This window comes from Setaria viridis, chromosome 8 (assembly GCF_005286985.2).
Source record: "Setaria viridis chromosome 8, Setaria_viridis_v4.0, whole genome shotgun sequence".
NCBI lineage: Eukaryota > Viridiplantae > Streptophyta > Magnoliopsida > Poales > Poaceae > Setaria > Setaria viridis.
Genome location: NC_048270.2, coordinates 554,449 through 576,543, shown reverse-complemented (window position 1 = coordinate 576,543; position 22,095 = coordinate 554,449). Strand labels below are relative to the sequence as shown.

The 22,095-nt window shown below is 46.5% G+C and overlaps 4 protein-coding genes across 4 annotated transcripts; 3 read left to right on the top strand and 1 right to left on the bottom strand.

Moving 5' to 3' along the window:
- Positions 1–4,023: 4,023 nt before the first annotated feature.
- On the bottom strand, positions 4,024–6,555 carry LOC140223602 (uncharacterized). The gene is made up of 3 exons (XM_072295632.1): positions 6,387–6,555; positions 4,704–5,542; positions 4,024–4,620 (listed from the first exon to the last, which is right to left on the bottom strand). The coding sequence occupies exons 1-3, from the start codon at positions 6,553–6,555 to the stop codon at positions 4,036–4,038; spliced, it is 1,593 nt and encodes a 530-aa protein (XP_072151733.1). The 3' UTR covers positions 4,024–4,035.
- Positions 6,556–8,686: 2,131 nt separating this feature from the next.
- On the top strand, positions 8,687–10,772 carry LOC117833976 (gibberellin-regulated protein 5-like). The gene is made up of 4 exons (XM_034713570.2): positions 8,687–9,729; positions 9,858–9,926; positions 10,034–10,073; positions 10,233–10,772. Exons 1-4 carry the CDS (start codon positions 9,658–9,660, stop codon positions 10,412–10,414), a joined length of 363 nt encoding a protein of 120 aa, XP_034569461.1. The 5' UTR covers positions 8,687–9,657; the 3' UTR covers positions 10,415–10,772.
- Positions 10,773–14,266: 3,494 nt separating this feature from the next.
- Positions 14,267–15,078, top strand: LOC117866780 (mini zinc finger protein 1). Its single transcript, XM_034751060.2, has one exon. The coding sequence runs from the start codon at positions 14,489–14,491 to the stop codon at positions 14,750–14,752; it is 264 nt and encodes an 87-aa protein (XP_034606951.1). The 5' UTR covers positions 14,267–14,488; the 3' UTR covers positions 14,753–15,078.
- A 4,393-nt stretch (positions 15,079–19,471) lies between these two features.
- Positions 19,472–21,856, top strand: LOC117866277 (cell division control protein 45 homolog). The gene has a single exon (XM_034750445.2). It carries the CDS (start codon positions 19,584–19,586, stop codon positions 21,402–21,404), a length of 1,821 nt encoding a protein of 606 aa, XP_034606336.1. The 5' UTR covers positions 19,472–19,583; the 3' UTR covers positions 21,405–21,856.
- The last annotated feature ends 239 nt before the right edge of the window (positions 21,857–22,095 follow it).

Here is a 22,095-nt window from a genome sequence, read left to right as displayed (position 1 = left end):
GCGTCAGTGAGTGGTGGCGGAACGGTGAGGCGCGGCGGCGCTTCGCTGGATTTGCTCGAAATCGAGCTCCCGCCGTGGTTTCACGCGCGGAGAACACCAGAAGCACGAGAAGACCAAGGCGTTCCCGTTTCGGCAGTTCACGACGACCGAGACTCACCGTGAGGCGGTGCTTGGTGGCGGCGAGCTGGCGGCGGCGCTGGAGCTCGGGTCGGCGACGCTGCTAGGGTTTGGTGGCGCTGCGGCTCGATGGTTGAGGTCAGGGGGGGCGACTTATATAGGGTGGAGGCGGCCCGCCCTCAACTCGGATACGGACGGCGCGTGCCGGGTAGAAGGAAAGCTCGGGCGCGGAAGAAAGGAAAGGGGCGGTGGCGCAGAAAAGGAAGGTGCGGAGGAGGAAGAAAGGAAGGGAAGGAAAGGAGCTAGCCGGCGGGCCCGTGCGGTAGCGAGAGAGAAGGGAGGGAGGCTGCGGCTGGGTCGAGTGGGCGAGCAAGCTAGCTAGCTGGGCCGGTGCAAAGAAAGTGGGCCGGAGGGAGCTGGGCGGTGCTGGGCTGCGCAAGGAGAAAAGGAGCGGGCCGAAAGGGAGCTGGCGGCTAGGCTGAAAGGGGGGAAGGATGCAGCCAAAAGAAAAGAAAAGGAAAAGTCTTTTTGCACAAGGGATTTGAGTTTAGAATTTAAATTTGAAATTTGAATTTGATCAAACACAATCAATCAAAATAAATGCACCAGCATGTAATGCCCAATAAACTCCTATGATGAAGTATTTTAATTAGAGAAAAACATATGCAATTAAATGCTTATAAATTCAAATGACATCCTAGTTGAGCAAATTTTAGTGACTTTGAATTCTTTTAAATTTTGGGTGTTACACTACGCCATGCATCTCAGCATCTCCCTGTTAGTGGAGGCAAATGTTACTCCTTTGGCATTAGATTTGGCACTGAACCAAGATTACTTGATATTTGGATGTACGCTGAGCTGAACACTTAATTGGGACTTGTGAAATGATTCAACTGGTAGATGTTTGGAAGATTGCGGCAATCCGCAGGAATTAGTCTCTGTGTCATCGGAAATTCAAAATGCTCGCTGAAATTAAGCTATATATCTTCGGTTCTATATGTTGGAAAACATTCTGCAAGTAGCATTTGCGTTCCTCTGATCAATTAAAGCTATGCGATATTGCTTGAGATCGATTATGTGCCTTTATGGGGGTGTTTGGTTCCCTTTGCTTATTTTTAGCACATGTCACATCGAATGTTTAGATACTAATTAGGAGTATTAAACGTAGACTATTTACAAAATCCATTACATAAGTGGAGGCTAAACGGCGAGACGAATCTATTAAACCTAATTAATCCATCATTAGCAAATGTTTACTGTAGCAACACATTGTCAAATCATGGACTAATTAGGCGTAATAGATTTGTCTCGCCGTTTAGCCTCCACTTATATAATAGGTTTTGTAAATAGTCTACGTTTAGTACTCCTAATTAGTATCTAAACATTCGATGTGACGGGTGCTAAAAATAAGCAAATGTAACCAAATAGGGCCACATATCACCTCTTAGTCCAGTGTTCATATTGAGTAGACATCACACAAATCGGTTTCATCGGATGTTCGGACGCTAATTAGGAGGACTAAATATGAGTTAATTATAAAACTAACCGCAGAATCCCTATACTAATTCGCGAGACGAATCGATTAAGCCTACATAACCTATTATTAGCAAATGGTTACTGTAGCACCACATTCTCAAATCATGGACTAATTAGGCTTAATAGATTCATCTCGTGAATTAGACTCCATCTGTGCAATTAGTTTCGTAATTAGACTATATTTAATACTCCTAGTTAGTATCCAAACATCCGATGTGACAGGTAAAGTTTAGGAGGGTGTATCCAAACACCCCTGCATCATGAAGCTGCACCTCTTGGGCAGTATATCCGGATATACCTCGATCATCGTCTTGGGGGCAGAGTCGACGACGGCCGTGAAGGTGATGATGGTAACCATGATCGTTTGCTTGCTTGCTACTCCCTCCGTCCGTGAAAGATTGCAAACGGAGGGTGTGAGCTTTGTCCGTAAAATAATGCAAATGTAGCGTGTGCCAGGTCTATGGACATGACCAGATAGCTATCATCAGTGTTTGCTGGTGGTTGCCTGCTATAGCATTGAATACGGTGAAAATATCCTCCCTCACTGCTTTCCCCACCACACATTTTACAGCTCGCAAGTCATCCTCATCCACACGACTCTTCCAGCGCCCGTCAGCTCCACTGACCGCGCCCCCATCTTCCGTTGCATCTCCCTCAGCTCCATTGACCGCGCCGCCTCCTCCATCTTCTGCTGCATCGATCACTCTCTTCCCCTTCTCCATCCTCAGGCCTCGCGCATCAACAGGGATGGCTGGATCTCGACGCCACCCTTTCCGCACCCGTGGGAGCTGGATCCAGCGGGTTAGGCGCTCCACACATCGAGGTGCAAAGCTAGCCAGCAGTAGCAGCGATGGGAGCCCCGAGCGCCCAGTTAAGGTGTTGGTCGTCGGTGCCAATGCGGGCGGCGGCGCTGATGGGAGCCCCGTGTGCGTCCCTGTGTTTGGGAGCGGCGACGAAATCCCAAGATCCGTCGTCAAGATTGGGGAGGGCGATGTCCCCAAGATGTGCGACGGGATTGGGGAAGGCGGCCCGAGCTCCGTGCCTGTCCCCAAGATGTGCGACGGAATTGGGGATGCCGGCGCGAGCTCCGTGCCTATCCCCAAAATGTGCGACGGTGGTAGAAGACTGAAGGAACCCGTGAAGCTGGGGGCCGGTGGCGGTGATCGGAGCCCGGAGCGCATCCTCAACATTGGCCGCAGTCGCCTTCGCGTCGATCACCTCGACCAGTTGTATGTCCTTGACTCGGAAGATGAAGGCATCGGCATGGAGGCGGGGCTTTATGTCCCTGATTCAGAGGAGGAAGATGGACATGGTCGTGGCTTCGAGCGTCCACAGCTCCGTCGACGTGCTGGGCTGCCCGGAGGTGATGTTGGTGGGCGCTACAACCATGGATGTGCAGTGGTGGCGTCTACAACCAGCAAGATGACTGAGAAGATGACCATGGTTGCGAATCCGGTCGTCCAGGCTGCCTCGATCCAGGCTGTTGTGGACGTCCCTGTGGGGGCTTCCGCCGTCGCCGATGAACTACACCCAGAGATGGTTCAACACTTGAAGGTACAGCTTGCCGGGATGGAACCCCTCTTCCACGAGACCTTTCTCAGCTTCCTTAAAATTTATTTGCCTGCATGCTTCCAACCGTAGTGATATGTGCATATTTGTGATGATGAGGTTTTGCTTTTGGGTTGATCTGTTGGTCATGTGCATATCTATGATGATGAAGTAAGTGCTGCTTTGTGTTAATCAGTAGGTCCTGTGTGTCACGATGAAATGATATGTAGGTATGCTGATGTGTATGGTTTGGTTTGAACTTGCTGGAAAAAAAATGTTAGCTTTTGGGTACGAATTATGCTACTGATCTTATTGTTGGCTTTAGTATGTGGTGATCAACCTTGTGGATTTAGTTGTCATTATGATGGGGTTGTTTTGTTGCGAATTATTCGATGACATTAACTACTTTGATGTTGGATTATGGCGAACGCATATTGCAATTTAACAGGCAGCCAAAACCATTGTTGTAAAGCAGAAGTGCAGTTTTCTCTCTAAAGATGCTGTTAATAGACTTGTGAACATGTGTGCTCCCTTCTGAATTTTTTCTTCTTTAATACAAAACATAGAATACACTGACAAAACTAGATCTCGCTGATATTCTTAAACAAGAACACATATGTACATTTTGAAGCACTGGACAACACATAGGGATCACATAGGCATCACACTAGTAGCAAACATATTTGTACATGCAGCATAGTAGTAGCAAACACATCTATACATGCAGCATACTAGCAGCAAACATCTTTGTTCCTGCAGAACACAATACTAGCAAACACCTTTGTACACGCAGCACTGCATTTAGCAAAATGTCGAGTTCTAAACACTAAGAAACTAGGCATTTAGGGACTCCATCACACTCTCATATATTTGACGGTCACAATTTAGGCTCTTTGGAAGCATGCCTAGGGCCTCCAGCCTATCTTTGTTAATGTGAGGGATCTTGTATTTGTTCCCTCCACTAGCCTTCATCACCTCAATCATGCAACCTTGCAGTGTTAGGAAAACATTTCTAATTGATCTGTGGTCATAGTTTTCATATTCATTCTTAACATTGGCAATTAAGTCATTCATATTGTTAGAGATCGTTGTGTATGTTAATGACTGTAGAGATGCAAAGAACCCCAGATCTAAGACATTCATATCAGGGGAGTTAGGAGGCTGGTTCATGAGGCGGATATCGAGCCCAATGTGGGCTACTGCTCGTGCAAATTCCTCATCATTAACTGGGATATGAGTCCTAGCATTGTCCTGCTGAATCCAAATAGTTTGGTGGCGTTGATCTCGAGGCCAACGATCTCTAATTGCTGGCAGGAGTTTAGTAATCATATAGGACCTTACTGTGGCTCTATCAACTTTCATTGTCTTGTTCACTGGTGTCCCCCTTGGTCTATTACCACTTCTTCTTTTTGCTGGTTCCTACAACAATTGACAAACATGTTAGCTTCGAAAGCAAATCATAGAAACTAATTGAAGCAAAAAAAGCACATAAGTTCAGGTACCTCTCTTATAAAAGGCCATATGCCTAGTTTGCCATCAAACGTGCAGTTCCCTTCATTATCATATTGAGGATTGGCTACTGCACAGAAGAACATTACCTTTTCAATGTAATTCTTGTTCCGCACAGTCCTATGTGGGTCCTCTTCATCATGAGTCATGTAGTAGGTCACATCTTTTCTTGTGCTGTTGAACCACTTCTCATCTTGGTGTATGATGTTCTTCATTTCATTGAACTTTGGCTGAGTTTGCAATGTACGCTGATCTAACATTGAAACACACCACCGCAGCCTTTCCTTTTTGTTTTCTTCCTTTAAATATGGCTTCAATGAGTTAGAGTGCCATCTTAGGAACCCATCTTTGAACATCTTATGGACTGTGGTTTTTTTCATACCTAGAGCTTGAGCTAGAGACCTTATGGTACACCTTCTGTGCAATGGAATGGTCTCTACTTGTGAGGTGTCGATTTCAACCTTTTTGCGGCCACAATTCTTGGGCTTTCTTGAACTAACATCAACCGGCAGTCCATTAGCACGACATTGTTTTGCTTGTCGCCAAATACGCCACACTACATGTCGATTGACATTAAATAATTCAGCAACCTCAGTTGTAGTGTTTCTCTTTAGTTTTCCTCGGTTGCTTTTCTCCAGCAATGCTTCATATATCTGTTGCCTTTGAGCTGTAGTATGATCCTTTGACTTTATCCTAAAATTTCCATTTGCTGGTTCATAATCTTCGTCATTGGAGTCAGATAACTCTTCCTGATCAAAGATGATGTCTACCTCATTGGCATAGACACCATACCCATGCATTTCCTCCATGGTTGGGATGTAGTCATCATTAACTACAAAAAAACATGCTGATTGTGTTCATTTGGAACTAAACAAATGCACATCCATTTGTTTTTAATCATCATAATCTACATTTATGGAATGTGAAATTTATTAAGAATTGATAGCTAAATGTACATTACTCGTATATTTTGCAGGAACTTCTCTACTGGACATGGTACTACATGCAGTGTGGGCATTGGATTAGGTACTGTGTACGTAATTCTTCATCCTAAAGTCTCTACTGGACATGCTAATAAATGCAGTAATATTGTGTATGTTCATAGTGGTAAGAGAAGAACCACATTGACCCACTAATTCATCAAGAAATAAACCTTGAATATGAGATAAATTATGTCTAGTACAATCTGATTATGTGCTATAGCTTTCAATACAATGTCATATAGTCCTTTGATTAAGTAATTCTACATTGAATTTATTCCTGAGCATGCATGTATGTACCTAATGACTTAGAAATAATCTTAACTTGTTTGCCATTGTATTTTCTACTAAGCAGTAATAAGAAACCATGTAGGCAAACTATGGAAGAAAATACATACAAACAAAAACACTTACAATGGTCTACATCTGGTTGACAGGAAGCATGTAAGTTGAGATCGAAAAGACCACCATAAAAATCAAAGTTACCATTTCCATTTGCACTAATTATTTCGTCTCCTGTAGCTATGTCATCATCTCCAACAAAAAAATGGAAAGGCTCTTCATCATGCGCAGGCTGCACATTAAGGTCTCGTATGGCTTCTCCTCCCCCATCTAGTAGGTGGTGTTCATGAAGAGCAGGTCAGTGTTGTAAGGTTGGTGTACTCCAAGAACTTAGATAAGTGAAGAGACAAGTACCTGGGCTGATTATTTGGTTTTGCCCTCCAGTAATCTCAACTCCAACAACATCATCTTGATGTGCATCATGGATCTGGAATAGATCAGCCTCATCTGCAGACTGCTTCTCGTTAAGGTCTGGTAAAACCTCTCCCTCGTTAGGTGGTGGATTGTTCAAATCTAAAGCCATGGGCTCAGTGGAGGGGGGTGAAGAAAGATGGTGAGGCAGTCGTCGCCAGGCTTTTATAAGCCAAGGAAGGAGTAAATGGCGGCATCTAAAAATTTGTAATAGTTGCTTTGAACCACTTAAAAATGGTGCCAGCTGAAATGGCGCTGGATGACTTTTCAAAGTTAAATTCAGCTTGAATTTGTTGGGTGGCGTGAGGTATTTGGCATTATTCAGTTTTAAAGATGGATGCTTTAATTGCCTGTGCATGCATGGTGTAACAAAAATATTTTTATTGTATTGATTGTGTACTTTGGTCTTAAGTGCAATCATTTCCACCGTCTGCAGTGGTAGCGTGAGTGCGCTGCAGAGAATTGTGGGAATTGTGTTTATAGGGGCATATGCGTCATTTTATCTCTACCTTAGTGTTGCCTTGGAATGCTAGATTTGCAATCTTTCACGGACGGAGGGAGTACTTGCTAGGATGAATTATATTATCATTTATTACTACCACGTACATATAATCAGATGTCGTTAGCTTAGCTTAGCTTGTCCGTTCACTCTGCTCTCTATCTTTTCTATTTGAGCAATGGTTGGAATGGATTCGGCTATTAATAGCATTTTTGTTTTAGGAGTGATGTCCATAATAAGTCGACTACGACCGTGAACAATGTCCCGAGGTACCTGAGTTTCTTTAATGGCTTTGGATCATTGTATTTTAAAAAAATGAAAATCAAATAAAAAGAAAATTTTAAATCGGGTTTAGTTGCCAACGTAATTGGAATTTGCTGGTTTGTTTAGTTGCAAGAGAGTTTAAAAACCGTTTTTCATGGCCAGCTCATAGGTGACTAGCTCTAACATCTGGCCTGCAAGCCACGTGCACTCACTCAGGATCTACTTGGGGACGGCTTATTTTAAGTCGGTTTTTCATCTATTTTGACAGTCTTTTTGAAAAGCGAGATAAAAAAGAAGTGGAAGCCGTGCGAAGCCAGTTTTTGGTTTCACCGTACAGAAAAACCTTTAATAATACCATTAATAATAAATATATAATATCATTGATAAAAATGAAATCAGCTCACATAAACTACAGTGCAAGTGTCGGATCGCGGACATCATTAATTATGGAATGAGAAACATACTATTAAAAATGTTATTATCAAAAGAAACTGTCGAAACATGCAGCTGCTAGGCTTGCCATTTAGGGTATTATTAGCGATGCACCATATAATTAATTAGTTTGGAGGCAGTAATTCTGTGAGGAATTTTTCGACGGCAACCCATGCATCGTAGACGCCATTGAGGCTGTCGACAACGGCGGTCTCGTTAGCCGAGCACGGCTTCTCCGGCGGCGGCGGGCAGGAGCACTTGCAGCGCGGAGGCTGCTTCCCATCGCCCTGGACGTAGGAATGGATGGCGCCGCGTATCTCCGCCAGGTTGACCGCCTTCTCCTCCGCCGAGTAGAGCTTGGCCACGAGCTCCCGCATGGCAGCTTGGCAGTCCGCGATGGGCGAGCTGAGCTTAGTCGCCGCGTCGGAACTCGTCAGCTTCAAGGCCACGTGTCCGGCCTCCTCCATCGTCTTGGCCAGCGCCGACAGCTCGTCGGCGCACTTTTGAGGCTCTTTCGTCAGCCCGCAGGACACGTGGAGGATGCCGCTGTCCGCGGACTTCTCCATCGGCTCTACCTTGGCTTTCTTCTCCTCATCGGTGAGTTGGCTGGACATACCGTGGATCAGGCCCACGATGGCGCGCATGGCGTGGGTGGCCTCCCCCAGCTTGTTCACGGCGGCGGCCTCGTCGGGCGAGCAAGGCCCCGGGCAGTTGCACTCGCAAGGGGCCCTCTCATATAAATCAAAGATGACCAGCGGGACGAGGTAGTTCTTCAGCTGGTAGAGCGCATCTCCGCCACCGCCCGCATCCGTGGCGGCGGTGGCCTTGGACGTGGTGGCGTCGAGGACCTTGGCGCACCTCGAGATGCAGGGGTCGCCCTTGAACTTGCCGGCGGCGAGCTGGGGCCCGGCAATCGCCGCTTTATTATCGGCCAAGCTCTTGGACAAGGCCGATAGCATGAGGCTGCACCTCTTGGGCATCAACGTCTTGCTGCAGGATGGATATACCTTGACGACCGGCTTGGAGGCCGTCGGCGCCGACGACACACGGGCAGAATCGACGACGGCCGTGAAGGTGATGACGGTGACGAGGAGGACACCGAGCAGCTGAGAGCGAGGTGATGCGAAAGAAGCCATGATCGCTTGCTTTTGCTTGCTAGATGAATCCGTACCGTGTATATATAGTAGTACACACACGGAAGTGCTCTACCGGTCGTCGGTCGATTTTCACGGATCGCCTCTGCTATCTCTGTTTCCTATTTAAACAATGGTTGGAATGGCGTGACGAACTGGTCAAATAGGAAGAGCAAACTCAAGTATTCTTATTTTTCTATTTTAAGATCCCAATCAAGTGCCGAGCAACACATGCGCGATCACTAGCATGCATAAGGTGGTTGTGAACGCAACGAGCTAGGAGGAAGCATTGCTATCAGCGACATGTGACAAGTTTTAAGATTCAAAATATGCATTTTGATAGTTTAGAAACCCAGATGAAATCCAAGAATAAGTTTGGGGCTTCAATATGCACTTTGAGAATTTATGGACCCAAATAATGTCTTGAGATAAGTTTGGGGACTAAAAATGCGTTCTGAGATTTTAAGGACCCGGACGAAACCCCGAGACAAGATGAGGGATATCTCCCATGCAGATGGGATTGTAGACTTACTTACTACATGTGGCGGTGCAGAGCAGGTTGCATGCAGATGCAGTGCAGAGAGAAACCAGAGAGATTACAACACCCTGCAGTCTCAAGTCCGAACTAGTCAGTCGTATGGTACCTGCTCTAATTTGGAGCCTGCCTTTGCCTGTCTACAACCAACTCCGATCCATCTGGCAAGGCAACCGAATCTAATCTATTCTTAGCTCGTGTGTAACAATCTACAGTATATATCATCATCGGATAGATCTCTTACCATGCATCTCTTCTAGTAGCTTATTCCCTTGTTCCTTCATCTCGATCGCTCAGGATCCGTCCGTCCAGTCCAGTGTCCAGTCCATCCAGTAGGCTCTCAGGATCGACATGGCCAAGGCCAAGGCACCGGCGTTGCTCATCTGCTTCCTCTTCCTGATCGCCCTCGCCTCCGCCGCCGAGGTATGAACTATGCACTAGCTGATGGATCCTTTCCTTTAATTTTGAGGATTTTCCGATCCTTCTGTGTAGCTATCATTCACGATCGGCTTCGATATGTTTACACATGATGCCCGTTGTCGATCTGAAAGATCATCGGCAGTAATGGTGTCGCTGGTGAAGACCTGAACAGCAAAGGTGACGACGTCGACAACCACAAGGTAACCCATGCATCTTTACCATCACAGCAGAGAAACAATGGAATACCTAGTACGTATATAGACAGATGGGCTTTAACTGTGTCATGGCGTGTGTTGTGTGTGTGCAGGGCAACAACAAGGATGGCAAGGGCAATCTCAAGCCTTCTCGTAAGTCATGCATGCATAGCTTCTCTTGTTTTTAGTTTCCGATCTACTCCTCCAGTCGATAGTTCAGTATTTTGTTGCTTGCTGTAAATATATAGTCAAACATCTTTGTTTGGATTGGTGTGTGAATTATAATGAAAGCCTGCTGACTGATCGATGCAGAGTGCGGTGGGGAGTGCAGGCGGAGATGCTCCAAGACGCACCACAAGAAGCCGTGCCTCTTCTTCTGCAACAAGTGCTGCGCCAAGTGCCTCTGCGTGCCCCCCGGCACCTACGGCAACAAGGACACCTGCCCCTGCTACAACAACTGGAAGACCAAGAGAGGAGGCACCAAGTGCCCTTAAACCTAGCTTAGATATAGCTGGTGCTGCAGGATGGAATTCCCTCTTTCCGGGCCTGCCTCTTCTAGTCTAGGAATAAAAAAAACTTTTTTGTTAGTTAGTGTGGGAGGATTTGAGCCATCACTTGGTGGGCTTCGAATAGGTTTGGGCCTATGTGATTCTGTCTGTTGTCAGAAAATGGCTAGCTAGTCTGATGATGGATGACCAAGCAGAGAGCAGCTTAGACTGAATGAGACGTCTGTCTTTCTTAGTCCTTGCCTGCTACTAGAGTGCTAGTCTCTGACTCCGTGTTTACTCGCTTAATCTTCCCAGGCACGAGGTTGCTTTCTTGTCATTAAAGAGTAAAGACAGATCAAATCAACCAGACTTGCCCAAAAAACCTGTACACCATCAAATCAATGATTGATCGCTACCATCATTAGTACTTGATTACTACAGTACATGAGTAACAGTTGACCTGTGAAATAAACCAGGACCAGATGCTACTCCACTCCACTCCACTCCACTACTGCATATTGCCATCATAGGCAGGCCAGGGCCAGGCACTAGCCTTTGAGCAGAGATGGACGATGCCTTTTGTCCTTCAAGGACAAACCATACTATGCAATCTGCCAATCTCCCTCCCTCCACTGATTCCATCCGTCTCGTTTCTGACTTTCTGATTCGGTGTACCTGCAGTGGCCAGCATAGCCAATCAATGAATCAACTCATCTGTATCTTTCAGTCAGTCCATCTGTTTCTTGGTGTCGCTGGCTGCAATGCCCGATTGGACGCGAACCAGAAAAACGACACCATCCTCTCCACGAATGGCAGACACTCTGGCCCTAGCTCCAGCTGCCACCTTCCCCTCCGGTCGCTCACTACCTACTTGTATGCATCCATCGATTTGATGCCTGCAGACTCTCAACTAGTCACCAACATATATCTTCACTACTACAAGGTTCTCAATAAGTCGCTGTTGCAAAGCTGTTCATCTAATCCCTGCGACAAGCGTGCACTCGTCGTGGATCTGTCAAACATTCATACAAGAGGAGAACAGCTAGCTTAGCTCCGATCCAACCAAGTTTGCGGTGCTTGGAGCCAAGCTGTCCGAAAGGAAGAGGACTTGAATTGCACGCGACCCCTTCACATGCAGATTCACACATCCCTCGCAAAAAGGATGCCAGCCAATTCAGCCAATGCATCAACCACTGTTCCCCACGCCCACATGAAGCATCCACCAACAATTGGTAGGGGACCTTCCTGCCTTCACGTCGGCCTTCCTTTTCTCTCAAGTAGTGTCCAGTTTGTTTGATGCTAGCCAAGGTGAGATTTAAACATGATAAGTGGCAGAAGCTGAGTGATTCTTCCGCTGACTGATGGCAACTGAAACACTGTACGACTGATCCTCGATTGCAGATTTTGCAGTGGCCTGGAAAACAGACATTCTGCTGGGCAGAGGACAGAGGGAAATGGAAGAGCTGATGAGGCTTCAGCCACAGTGTGTCCCATGTTGGCAGCTTGTTGCATGATTTGATTTGATAGGTGGAGCCTAATATCACATTATCCACCAGCTAGTAGGACCCCTTCCCTTCTTTGTAAATTCATAAGGTCAAATAAAATGAGCCACTATAATTATAAGGACCAGTACTTGAAATAAATTGGCAATAATTTTTGCCAAATGTACTTGCGCAACTTTCTCAAGATTTTGATCCAGTGCAGCAAGTGGGGTACCAAGGTACTCCTGATATAATATACCATTTGTTCATTTTTGTTGCTTGTGATGATGAAAGCAGCACTTTGTGTTAGCACCTGATATTTAAGGCTACTGATTAAGAAAAAGGATTGAGCTCATCTTGTTAGGTTGACAGAAGTCCAGCAACTTGCCAAGTGGATATGGTCCTGAGAGATTAGTACAATCATGAATGCTTATTTTAAAACATAAAGCTAATAAGAAGAAAGATTTGGAACAGTGATCACAACGTGTAGCAACGATATACAAACAATTAAGCTTTACACAAGTCCAACGCAAAAATATGACCATATTTATGTGTATGTTAGTTTCAATAGAGGGAGCAAAACTATTACTGTATTTTCAACAATATACAAACAATTTGAGTACTTTATGTGAAATATCTATGTGCAGCAGCAAAATTTTCCAGTAATGTTTATTCCGAAAAAAAAGGGATTTGCAGGGTTGTCTATAGGATCATGAGAAATATTTACCGTCATTCATTCCCGTGATGTTGATATTACAAGTACAAAATGGAAAAGTAATGCTTAGACTTACAGCTGTACTGACCAGGTGAAAATTTACAGATTCAGTTCAGATTTTCAAATTTAACCTAGCTGAACCTTTTCGTATTTTATAACTACGAGATGACAAACAGGGGCATTTCCTACATGGAATATGTTCCCTTTTGACTCAGGAAAGTTGTCGAGTAGAGTAGGAATATATACCATTCTCTTGTCAGTACAGAACCGGCGGTGTGAATATATTCTTTTTTTGAGAGAACAGAACATGATTTTTTTTATCACTGGTTCCACCACAGAAGAAAACTTCGGGTGCTGAAAACGACCATTCTGTATCTTTGTTGCAATGGTCGAAGTCTACTACTCTACCAGTCTAGCCGATTCTAGTACAGCACCATAAATCTTTTTTCCTATTTCCTGAAGAGATCTCTCAACCTTGGCAAGCAAATATCATGGTATCTTTCATGTCGCCAGCGCTACCTCAGGAAAGATCGCCAACCTACATTGCTTTCGTTCATGTCCAATTACCCAGTATATATGGAAGAATCTGCCTAAAGTTCCTAGTTTCGTCGGCTTAGGTTTTGACAATTCAGACACGCGTGTCACAGGTTCAAATGTGGGCAAATAGGCTCAGAATCTGAGGTCTAAAGTGTGGTGCTGCACTGCTGCTATACCCCACATTGAACCTGCATTCAAGCAAGCTAGGTGTTCATATCACACAGCTATATACAACATCACAACATCATTGACCAATGGTGACCTGATGAATTGGAGCACATGAGCTATAAATTAAACAGTTCAATTGGTCAGATGTCAATCAAAAAGAAAAAAAATAGAGGGAAGGTGGCAGAAGCAAGTAGCAGATGCAGAAGCCGGAGGAGGAGGAAGAGTCAATTGGAGAGGAGTGCTTCTCTGTCCAACCTCCAATGTGGATCCAAAAAATTCTTCTTTCCATGCCTAATTTCCTTCTTGCGTTCCGTGTTCCTAGTTCGTACCAAGGTCGCTGAATCTCCCAAAAGCTGTAACCAAATTGGTTGTGCAATTTTCCTTTCTTTTCATGTTCCTTGGTCAAGATGTCAGTGTCAGTGCACGAAAAACCTTTCTGGAGGTTAGCAGCTAGACCGGTCTCAGTCAAGCTGAGGCCCATTAGACGTTTTGTCAAGTCAATTCAGATCTAATCTTGTCCACTAATGGACCTACTAAAAATGTTGGTTAGTTGGTCATGCTGGTCTTTGACAAATAATAATACGAGTCACCAAACGGCCACCTTTTAGTGGCTCTCTGGTAGCTACACCACAAGATAGGATATACAGCCTTTTCTTAGTCCAAATAATTTAGCACGGCCAACAGAAATAACGACCAGACTAGGCCATCCATAATGTGCCAGCGTACTCACTCATCAGCAGGATGATTTGAAAATGTATCCACGCAAGTTTCGAATTGTTTCGAAACATGTGATTCAAAAGGTAGTATCTCGGATTACTACATGATTCATGATCCATCTCTTGTTAATGTTGGATCGGATTACTTACTCCGTGACTCATCGTATACATCTTTCTTTAGAAAAAGAAAGGAATTGCGATATATTAGGCGACAAATGAACAAAGAGTGGACGCATTGCGATTTGGGTATTTTGCAAAACAGAAAGCCACGCCAAGTAAGCCGATTGCTCAAAGGTTGGCCCTAAACCCGTGATCGATCTCGTCCACCTAGCTAGTAGCCCCCTTCCCCATATAAAAAGTCGATCCCACCCTCCAAGCAAGCAGCCGTGATAGCAATAGAGCCTCAAACATCTTCTTCCCCATCCATCACCACCAAACTTCAACAACCACCAAGCTGCTGCCTATGGGGCCTCAGCAAGACCGGCAGTCCATGGCGAACGGCACGGCGACGAGGAAGGAGACGAAGGTGGTGCACTACCGGGAGTGCCAGCGCAACCACGCGGCGAGCATCGGCGGGTACGCCGTGGACGGGTGCCGCGAGTTCATGGCGTCGGGCGCGGAAGGCACGGCGGCGGCGCTCATGTGCGCCGCCTGCGGGTGCCACCGCAGCTTCCACAGGCGCGAGGTGGAGGCCGACTGCGACTGCTCCTCCACCACCTCCAGCTGAATTCGATCAAGCATCAGGAGCATGTGAGATCGATGATGGGTGGCGAAGGCATTGAAATGATTGGTAGGTGCATTATTTTCAGCCGTATATGGTGGACCGATATTTCTTTTCTTCTCTTCTTCTTCTTCTTTTTGGTCCCTTTTGGTCTTGGATTTCCGGTGAAACTTGTACTGATGTGTGTGTGTGTGTGTCAGTATATGTGTGTTGATCGTTGGTATACGGTGCTTGTAACTGATGTGCATGTATATAGTCGGAGTGCTTTCCCTGTTAATTATTATTTCCGTATAGAAATTAATGAACATGCACCTTATTATATTTTGTAGGTACACGTGTGCTTCTTGCTTGCTTGGGACCTGTGTCCCTGAATCATCAGTTGTTGCTTTTGTTCTTGAGGCTTGCTTTTTTCTAGGAAAAAAATTCCCCCTCACTGCGATAGCTTGCTTCGAAGTCTGATGTTATTTTCATTTCGAAAGAAAAAAAAAACAAGTCTGATCCTATTTTGACTGCACAAAGTGCGGGTTGCCGGAGCACCGCACCATTGATCTAGACATCTAGTTATATGCCTTTTTTACCTTGAACGGAAAGGAATCAGTACACTTTGCTTTTGTTTAGTTGAACGGGATCACTTGTTTATTGTATATGTTATCACTTGCTGATGTGTTCATGGGGACTCAGAAGGGGCCCATGGTTAACCATCTGTCAATTTCGACGGTTCTGTTGATGCACATATATCCGGTATCCCTGGCTACTGTTGAAGGCTAATGATCTGGTGGAATCGAAAAAAGTGGAGTACTGTGCTTGTGGCGGAGGCACTTGCGTGTTGCTGTCAAGCAATGTCAACATTGCCGCCGTATCTTGGCATCATTTGCAGTTGTTTCACCGCTGTCGATCAGGCATTGCTGCCTAGCTCCGGCCTACTATATTGTACTGTCTGATCTTCCTCAAGACGCTTTTTCCGAAATTTAACTGCGCATTAATTCAGAGAGATTTCGTAATAATTCAGAGTCTGAGATATTGCGGCATTAATTCAGATTCAGAGTCTGAGATATTGCGACATTAATTCAGAGAGATTCAGATCAAGGCAGGGTTTTGTTGGGGATCTGGAACCGGATTGTAAACGTCACCCTCACATGCCGCTTTATAGAATTGGATAATCACAATGATAATCGAAATAATCTTCACCCTCGCTCAAAGCTAACACCCTCGTTTCTTTTTCTTACCTTCGTCACCTCGCCTGCGAGGGTGCGGGGAAATTATTTTGATCGTGTATGTAGGTTCTTACGCTGGAGGGTACGAAGCGAAGGTATTCGGTAAACTTGGCAGAGTGAGGCGAAGATCGTGAGCACATTCGATGTCTGAAATCCAAGGCCCAATCAGGATCATTTGGGCGTTCAATCTCATGTTGCTTAGAAGCAACACTTTGAGTTTCAAGCACCTGAACGAAGACGAGCTCTCAACATTTGGCGGTGCGCTGGGAATTATCTTACGCTGTTTAACAACAGCACCATAAGTTTCAATTTCTCTTTTACGTTTCTACAGTGCCGTTACAACTTTTGTGGATTTGGAAACATCTAACACCCAGCAGCGTCCAGGTTTTTCTTCTTGGAAAGCCTTTTCTTCTTGACCTTGGGAATCTGAGAGCCGATGTTTCCCGGCAAAACCATTTGCTTCGCAGGCCCACCAGGACGCAGGTGCAGGCTGTAAGAAATTTTCATCTCATCAAACACTCGATTGATTCGTCCACCGTGTTTCAAAGCTACCATCGCAGCCTCATGTTCCTTCGATGAATAGTTACCAATCAGAAGAACAACCTGCCTCTCAATTTCAGCCACGAACTCTGTATCTGATACCCATCTAGCTTTTTAACACCAAATTTCGGAAATTTAATCTCTAGGTCTGTGTCGGGGATCCTTTTCTTAACAAAACTAGTTGCTTTCCAGCCATGGCGCGAGGGCTAGCAGCCAAAAACTCTTTAATAGCATCTCGACTAGAAACAACTTGACTGGCTTGGAAATAAGCAGATGTCCTTGGTGAAGAGCGGCTTCGACGGCTAAGTGGGCACAAATTCCAGTTCCATATACTTGATCTTGCAGGCCACAGGGTACTCCAAAATTTCCTTACCCTCAGAATCTTTTCTAGCAACAACAAGAATGGTTGCATAGAACCAATACGAATCCTACTTGTTTGATCACTTATTTTTCTAGCTCGGGGCGAGGGCAACTGGCATTATGTTTCGACCCAACCACCGTGTTCGGAAAGTGCAGCATCCATACTGCGCCTCGAATTCTTCTTCACTAACAATAATATGCTTCTTTTGGAGATGCAATTCAAAATGGCAGGAGAAAGACTCTGCATCTATTTCACCTCCAAAAGAACGACTACACCAAAAATATTTTAGGAGCTGGGGGATAGAATTTGGGGTTAGTAATCCTGACCTTGTATGTAGCAAGAACATCTGCGAAAGCTTTTTCCAATGGAAATCTTAGCCCAGTCACGAAGAAATCTCAAAATACCACGCACTCATTAGGCTGTGGAATAGGAATATCCTCATCTCCAGGGAGCCGACAATCTCCAGTGTTGAAATATCCTTTCTCGACATAGAAGTCAATGTCATTCTGACTAACCAAAGAACGGCCAAAAAAACAACTAATGGGAGTTTCTGCAACTAGATCGCTCACATTAGCATCCACATCTTCAAGATCCTCGCCTTCTTCTTCTTCTCCTTCTTCTACACCCTCAGCAGTATCGCCATCATTAGAATCGCTAGATCTATCCTCATTAGATCCCCCCTCAGATGAACTGTTACCTTCGCGGGCGTGTTGAGTGCCGCCCAGGTCTTCATCTCCCATGTGAGGTGGTTCAATATCAGGATGCACCGGATTGTTGACCAGGATATCATGAGCAATCGGATTCACCAGATTGGCAACAGGGTTTCCTTGAGCGTTGGGATCCATTAGATTGGCAGCAACCAGCGCCTCCTCAGTCATCATCAGTCTAGCAGTACTTTTAACGCGTGCCACTTGATCTATCAAAAAAATAAATTCGTATAAGATAACATTCAATTCATACCAAGTGCAGTGCTAACTTAAAGAAAGAAAATCACTTTCGCTAGATCAACAAAGGATGAATCGAAAGGATGCACAAATCTCAAAGAACGAAATCAGAAAGCAGTGAGGGTACTTGTCAAAATGAGGGTGCAGAATAGTTACCGCAACCCCCATCTATTTATAGGCTCAAAAAGGTGCCGTTTTGGTAACCATGCTCAACGGTAAAAAAAGCAAGGGCAAAATAGTTATTTAACTACCTTCGTAGAGAGATCCAATCCAGCGAGCAAGGAGACGTTTTCAATCCTTGATCGAGATCAAATGATATTTCGAGGGTTCGGCCTGCTGGAGTTGGACTTCGCCCCCGAGGGGCTATTGTTGGGGATCTGGATCCGGATTGTAAACGTCACCCTCGCATGTCGCTTTAGAGAATTGGATCATCACAATAATAATCGAAATGATCTTCACCCTCGCTCAAAGCTAACACCCTCGTTTCCTTTTCTTACCTTCATCACCTCGCTTGCGAGGGTGCGGGGAAATTGTTTTGATTGTGTTTGCAGGTTCTCGCGTTGGAGAACGCGAAGTGAAGGTACTCGGCAAACTTGGCAGAGCGAGGTGATGGTTGTGAGCACATTCAATGTCCGAAATCCAAGGCCCATTCAAGATCATTTGGGCGAAGGTGCGAAGGATTAGGGTCACATTGTGAACGTGATCCGGTGGCAGGAATAACATGACTTGGTTAGGGTGTACAAATTGGATTAGGACTCTTTCTTTATCAAAATGTACAGCATATTCTTGAAATGTAGTGGTTGAGTCTTGCCAATTTGTATAGCAAGTACCTCTCTATCGCGAACCCTGCAAAGGATGGTCGTATTGAATCTTCCTCACCTACTACTCATGACTTGGAGAGTGCGTCAATGACCAAAAGGTCAGCTGCTGGTCCGTGCGCTCGTACGGGTTGAAGCACAACCTAGGTCACTTGATGCATGTGCTTTGCTCTCCAGGATCAAGTTATCAAACCTTTCAACTTGCGCCAGCATGCAGGTATATACGGAGCAGGAGCACCTTGCGTATGGCTGAGCATTTCGCTTTCAGCGCATATCGATCATGTTCGAGGCAATCAATGGATCTACGTGCATGTACGTGTGGATGTTCTTGGACCTCACCTCAATGTGTTGCTAGCTCTTATATGGATTGGGGCTGCAAAGGCTGGGTGCTTCATTCTGATTGGGTGCGATTTTGCAACCTTGGTGTTGCAGCTCCTTTTACGTATACATTCGAGCTCTGGCTACTCTTTCCTTTGTAGTGGTGGAGCATGCAAAACACATGCACGAGTTGTTAGAGAAAATTTGTTCTATTCCTATCGATAATTCATTTCTATGGAGCTGATCAAAGCTGGGCAATTCCACTATCGATAATTCATTTTGAAGTCTGCTGCTAGAAAATATTGTCTGCAACAAGTGTTTCCAGCTCAGCTCAAATATTTTGGCCCAAGAAGTTGCTGGTCCAACATTAACTGGGCCAAGCCCATCTTGCAGCCCACATGTAGATGGACCCACATGTCACAGTCCAGAGTTCGGGCAATGTGCAATTGGCGGGTCTTCCCTCCCAAAACGAAATTCCGAATTCGATCCCCCGCGCGCCCTCACAAAACGCCCAAATCCAAACTCCAAACCCCTCTCCCTCCCGCCGCTCCATCCCCAGCCCAGATCCCCATTTCCCAATCCCTCCGCTCCGGCCTCCACTTCCAATTCCCCACGCCCTCGATCCCGATTGATGCAGCGGCGATGGTGCGCGAGCTGCGCGTCGACTCCTTCTACGCGCGCCTCCGCTCCGCCGCCGCCGCGGCGGGCTCCTCCTCCCCGCTCCTGATCCTCCCCTCCGCCGCCGACGCCGACTCGCTCTGCGCCGTCAGGGCCCTCGCCCACGTCCTCTCCGCCGACTCCATCCGCTTCTCCATCTACCCCGTCGCCTCCGCCGCCAGGGCCAGGGACCTCCTCGCCTCCTTCTCCGCCACCACCGCCCCTCTCTGCTGCGTCCTCGTCAACTGGGGCGCCCACCGCGACCTCCGCGGGATCCTGCCCCACGCCGCCACCGCCTTCGTCGTCGACTCCCACCGCCCCGTCCACCTCCACAACCTCTGCGCCTACAACGACCGCGTGGTGGTGCTATTCACCGCCGACGACGAGCACACCGCGGATCTCTCCTACGACTTCGACCTTTCATCCCTCGCCGACGCCTCCGACCTCGCCGCCGAGGGGGACGCCGACGACCATCTCCGCGTCCCTGACGAGGACGACGAAGACTCCGATGCCTCGGAATCCGACTCCGATGCCGAGGACGGCGGCAGGAGGAAGAGGCGCCGGCTCTCCGACGACGCGGAGGCGGAAGGCGGCGACCCCGTCAGGCTCTTCGCCAAGCTGCGCCGGGAGTACTACCGCCTCGGCACCTTCCACGGCAAGCCGTCGGGGTGCCTCATGTACGACCTCGCCCACGCGCTGCGCAAGAACACCAACGAGCTCCTCTGGCTCGCCTGCGTCGCCCTCACCGACCAGTTCGTCCACGACCGCATCACCAACGAGCGCTACCAGGCAGCCGTCATGGAGCTCGAGCAGCACATCAACGGCTCGGGCAACCTCGACCCCTCTGGTGTTGGCTCCGTCGTCACGCTCAAGGACGGCACCAAGATCCGGGCGCCGGAGACCTCCCGCATTGCCTACGAGGACGAGCCCAGGCTCATGCTGCTGCGGGAGTGGAGCTTGTTCGACTCCATGCTCTGCTCCTCCTATGTCGCCACTAAGCTCAAGACGTGGAGCGACAATGGTCTCAAGAAGCTCAAGCTGCTATTGGCGAGGATGGGGTTCCCGCTTGCCGACTGCCAGAAGAACTTCCAGTACATGAGCATGGAGGTCAAGCGCAAGATGCGGGATGAGTTTGACCGCTTCCTGCCCGAGTATGGGCTCACTGAATTCTACTACCGGAGCTTCTTGAGAGTGCACGGGTACAGGTCCAAGGTTTCTGCTGCAGATGTTGTATATGGCGTCACAGCTTTGCTTGAATCGCTGAATGCCGAGTCCAAGGACTCAAAGGAGTCTTCAGCTGCTGAGCAGTTTTGGGTTGCTTACTCTGCATTGTCACTGAGCAATGTTGACCAGTTGCGGAAAGGGATGCAGTCTGCAATTGAAATACAGAGGGCAATATTGAGGCAAGGAAGCTCAGCAATTACTAAGACAGGGTTTATACGGAGCGCCAAGAAGTTCCGGTGGGTGAAGCTTGATGACCCTGTGGACACTAATAAGCTTTGCCACCCTCAGGCACTTACCAAGTTCTGCTTCTTTCTCATGGATGCACTGAAGGAAAGGGGTGCGAGGATGAAGCCACTAATCTGTGCTTGCTTGGCAAAGGAACCTGAGAAGGTGCTGGTTGTCGGGGTATATGGGAAGCCAAGGCTTGGGGCTGTTCAGGGTAATGCGTTTGGCAATGCATTCAGATCAGCAGCAGAGGAGATTGGTGCAGACTATTTCCATGACATGTTTGAGTCATCATGGATTGTTCTGGATGTTGTTGCTGTCAGTTCTTTCATGATTCGGTTGACGGAGAAGCTATGATCAGATGGCACGGGCTTGTAAAACGTGGGCAATTCTTTCAGGTCCCAAGATGGGAGATTCAGGCAAGATTCTCCCTGAATAAAGGTGCTTGAGGCCAGGTGGTAAATGGCATGTATTTTCCTAAATACCAGTCCACCTGCCATTTCACTAACGTAGTGAAAGCAGCCTGACAAGCTGCTCAGTTATCATGACTTTAGAAACAGAGAAGAGGACTTTCCTCAACCCCCCCTTAGGAATGATAGATCTACAGATTCAGATGCAAACCTGATTCTAACATAGAGGGGGAAAGGTATATTTGTTTACTGTTTTTCTTTATCTGATATAATGGAATGTTTGTATCTGTATCTGCATAAACATACTTGTGGTTGTGGACATTTGTTGTATTCAATTCTGTATCACCATTCACCAAGTGTCTTGAAATTCCTTGAGTTTATAACAAGCTCCTTTATCTAGTGTCTGAGCCTGCTCTCAAAAACTACAAAACCATCTTAGGAGCTGATGTCTTTTCTGTTACAAATAATGCTGAAATAAGGAAGTGTCCACTCTATTTTTTTCAGTGTTGATGGTTGTAAATCTGTACCGTGTTCATGATATTTGCAGTGCTTATTTACACAGTTGATCTTGTACAAATATATATTGGGTATGTCATCTCCTGGGCCAGATAATTCAGGTAACTTGGCAACTTGAGTTG

Excerpts from the sequence above, each read along its gene's own strand:
- LOC117866780 (XM_034751060.2), top strand. The coding sequence starts at position 14,489 with ATGGGGCCTCAGCAAGACCGGCAGTCCATGGCGAACGGCACGGCGACG.
- LOC140223602 (XM_072295632.1), bottom strand. The coding sequence starts at position 6,555 with ATGGCTTTAGATTTGAACAATCCACCACCTAACGAGGGAGAGGTTTTA. Across the intron at positions 5,543-6,386 it reads AAACCAAATAATCAGCCCAG|TTAATGATGACTACATCCCA; the intron begins GTACTTGTCTCT and ends GTTTTTTTGTAG. Across the intron at positions 4,621-4,703 it reads TATGGCCTTTTATAAGAGAG|GAACCAGCAAAAAGAAGAAG; the intron begins GTACCTGAACTT and ends CAATTGTTGTAG.
- LOC117833976 (XM_034713570.2), top strand. The coding sequence starts at position 9,658 with ATGGCCAAGGCCAAGGCACCGGCGTTGCTCATCTGCTTCCTCTTCCTG. Across the intron at positions 9,927-10,033 it reads ACGACGTCGACAACCACAAG|GGCAACAACAAGGATGGCAA; the intron begins GTAACCCATGCA and ends GTGTGTGTGCAG. Across the intron at positions 10,074-10,232 it reads GGGCAATCTCAAGCCTTCTC|AGTGCGGTGGGGAGTGCAGG; the intron begins GTAAGTCATGCA and ends TGATCGATGCAG.
- LOC117866277 (XM_034750445.2), top strand. The coding sequence starts at position 19,584 with ATGGTGCGCGAGCTGCGCGTCGACTCCTTCTACGCGCGCCTCCGCTCC.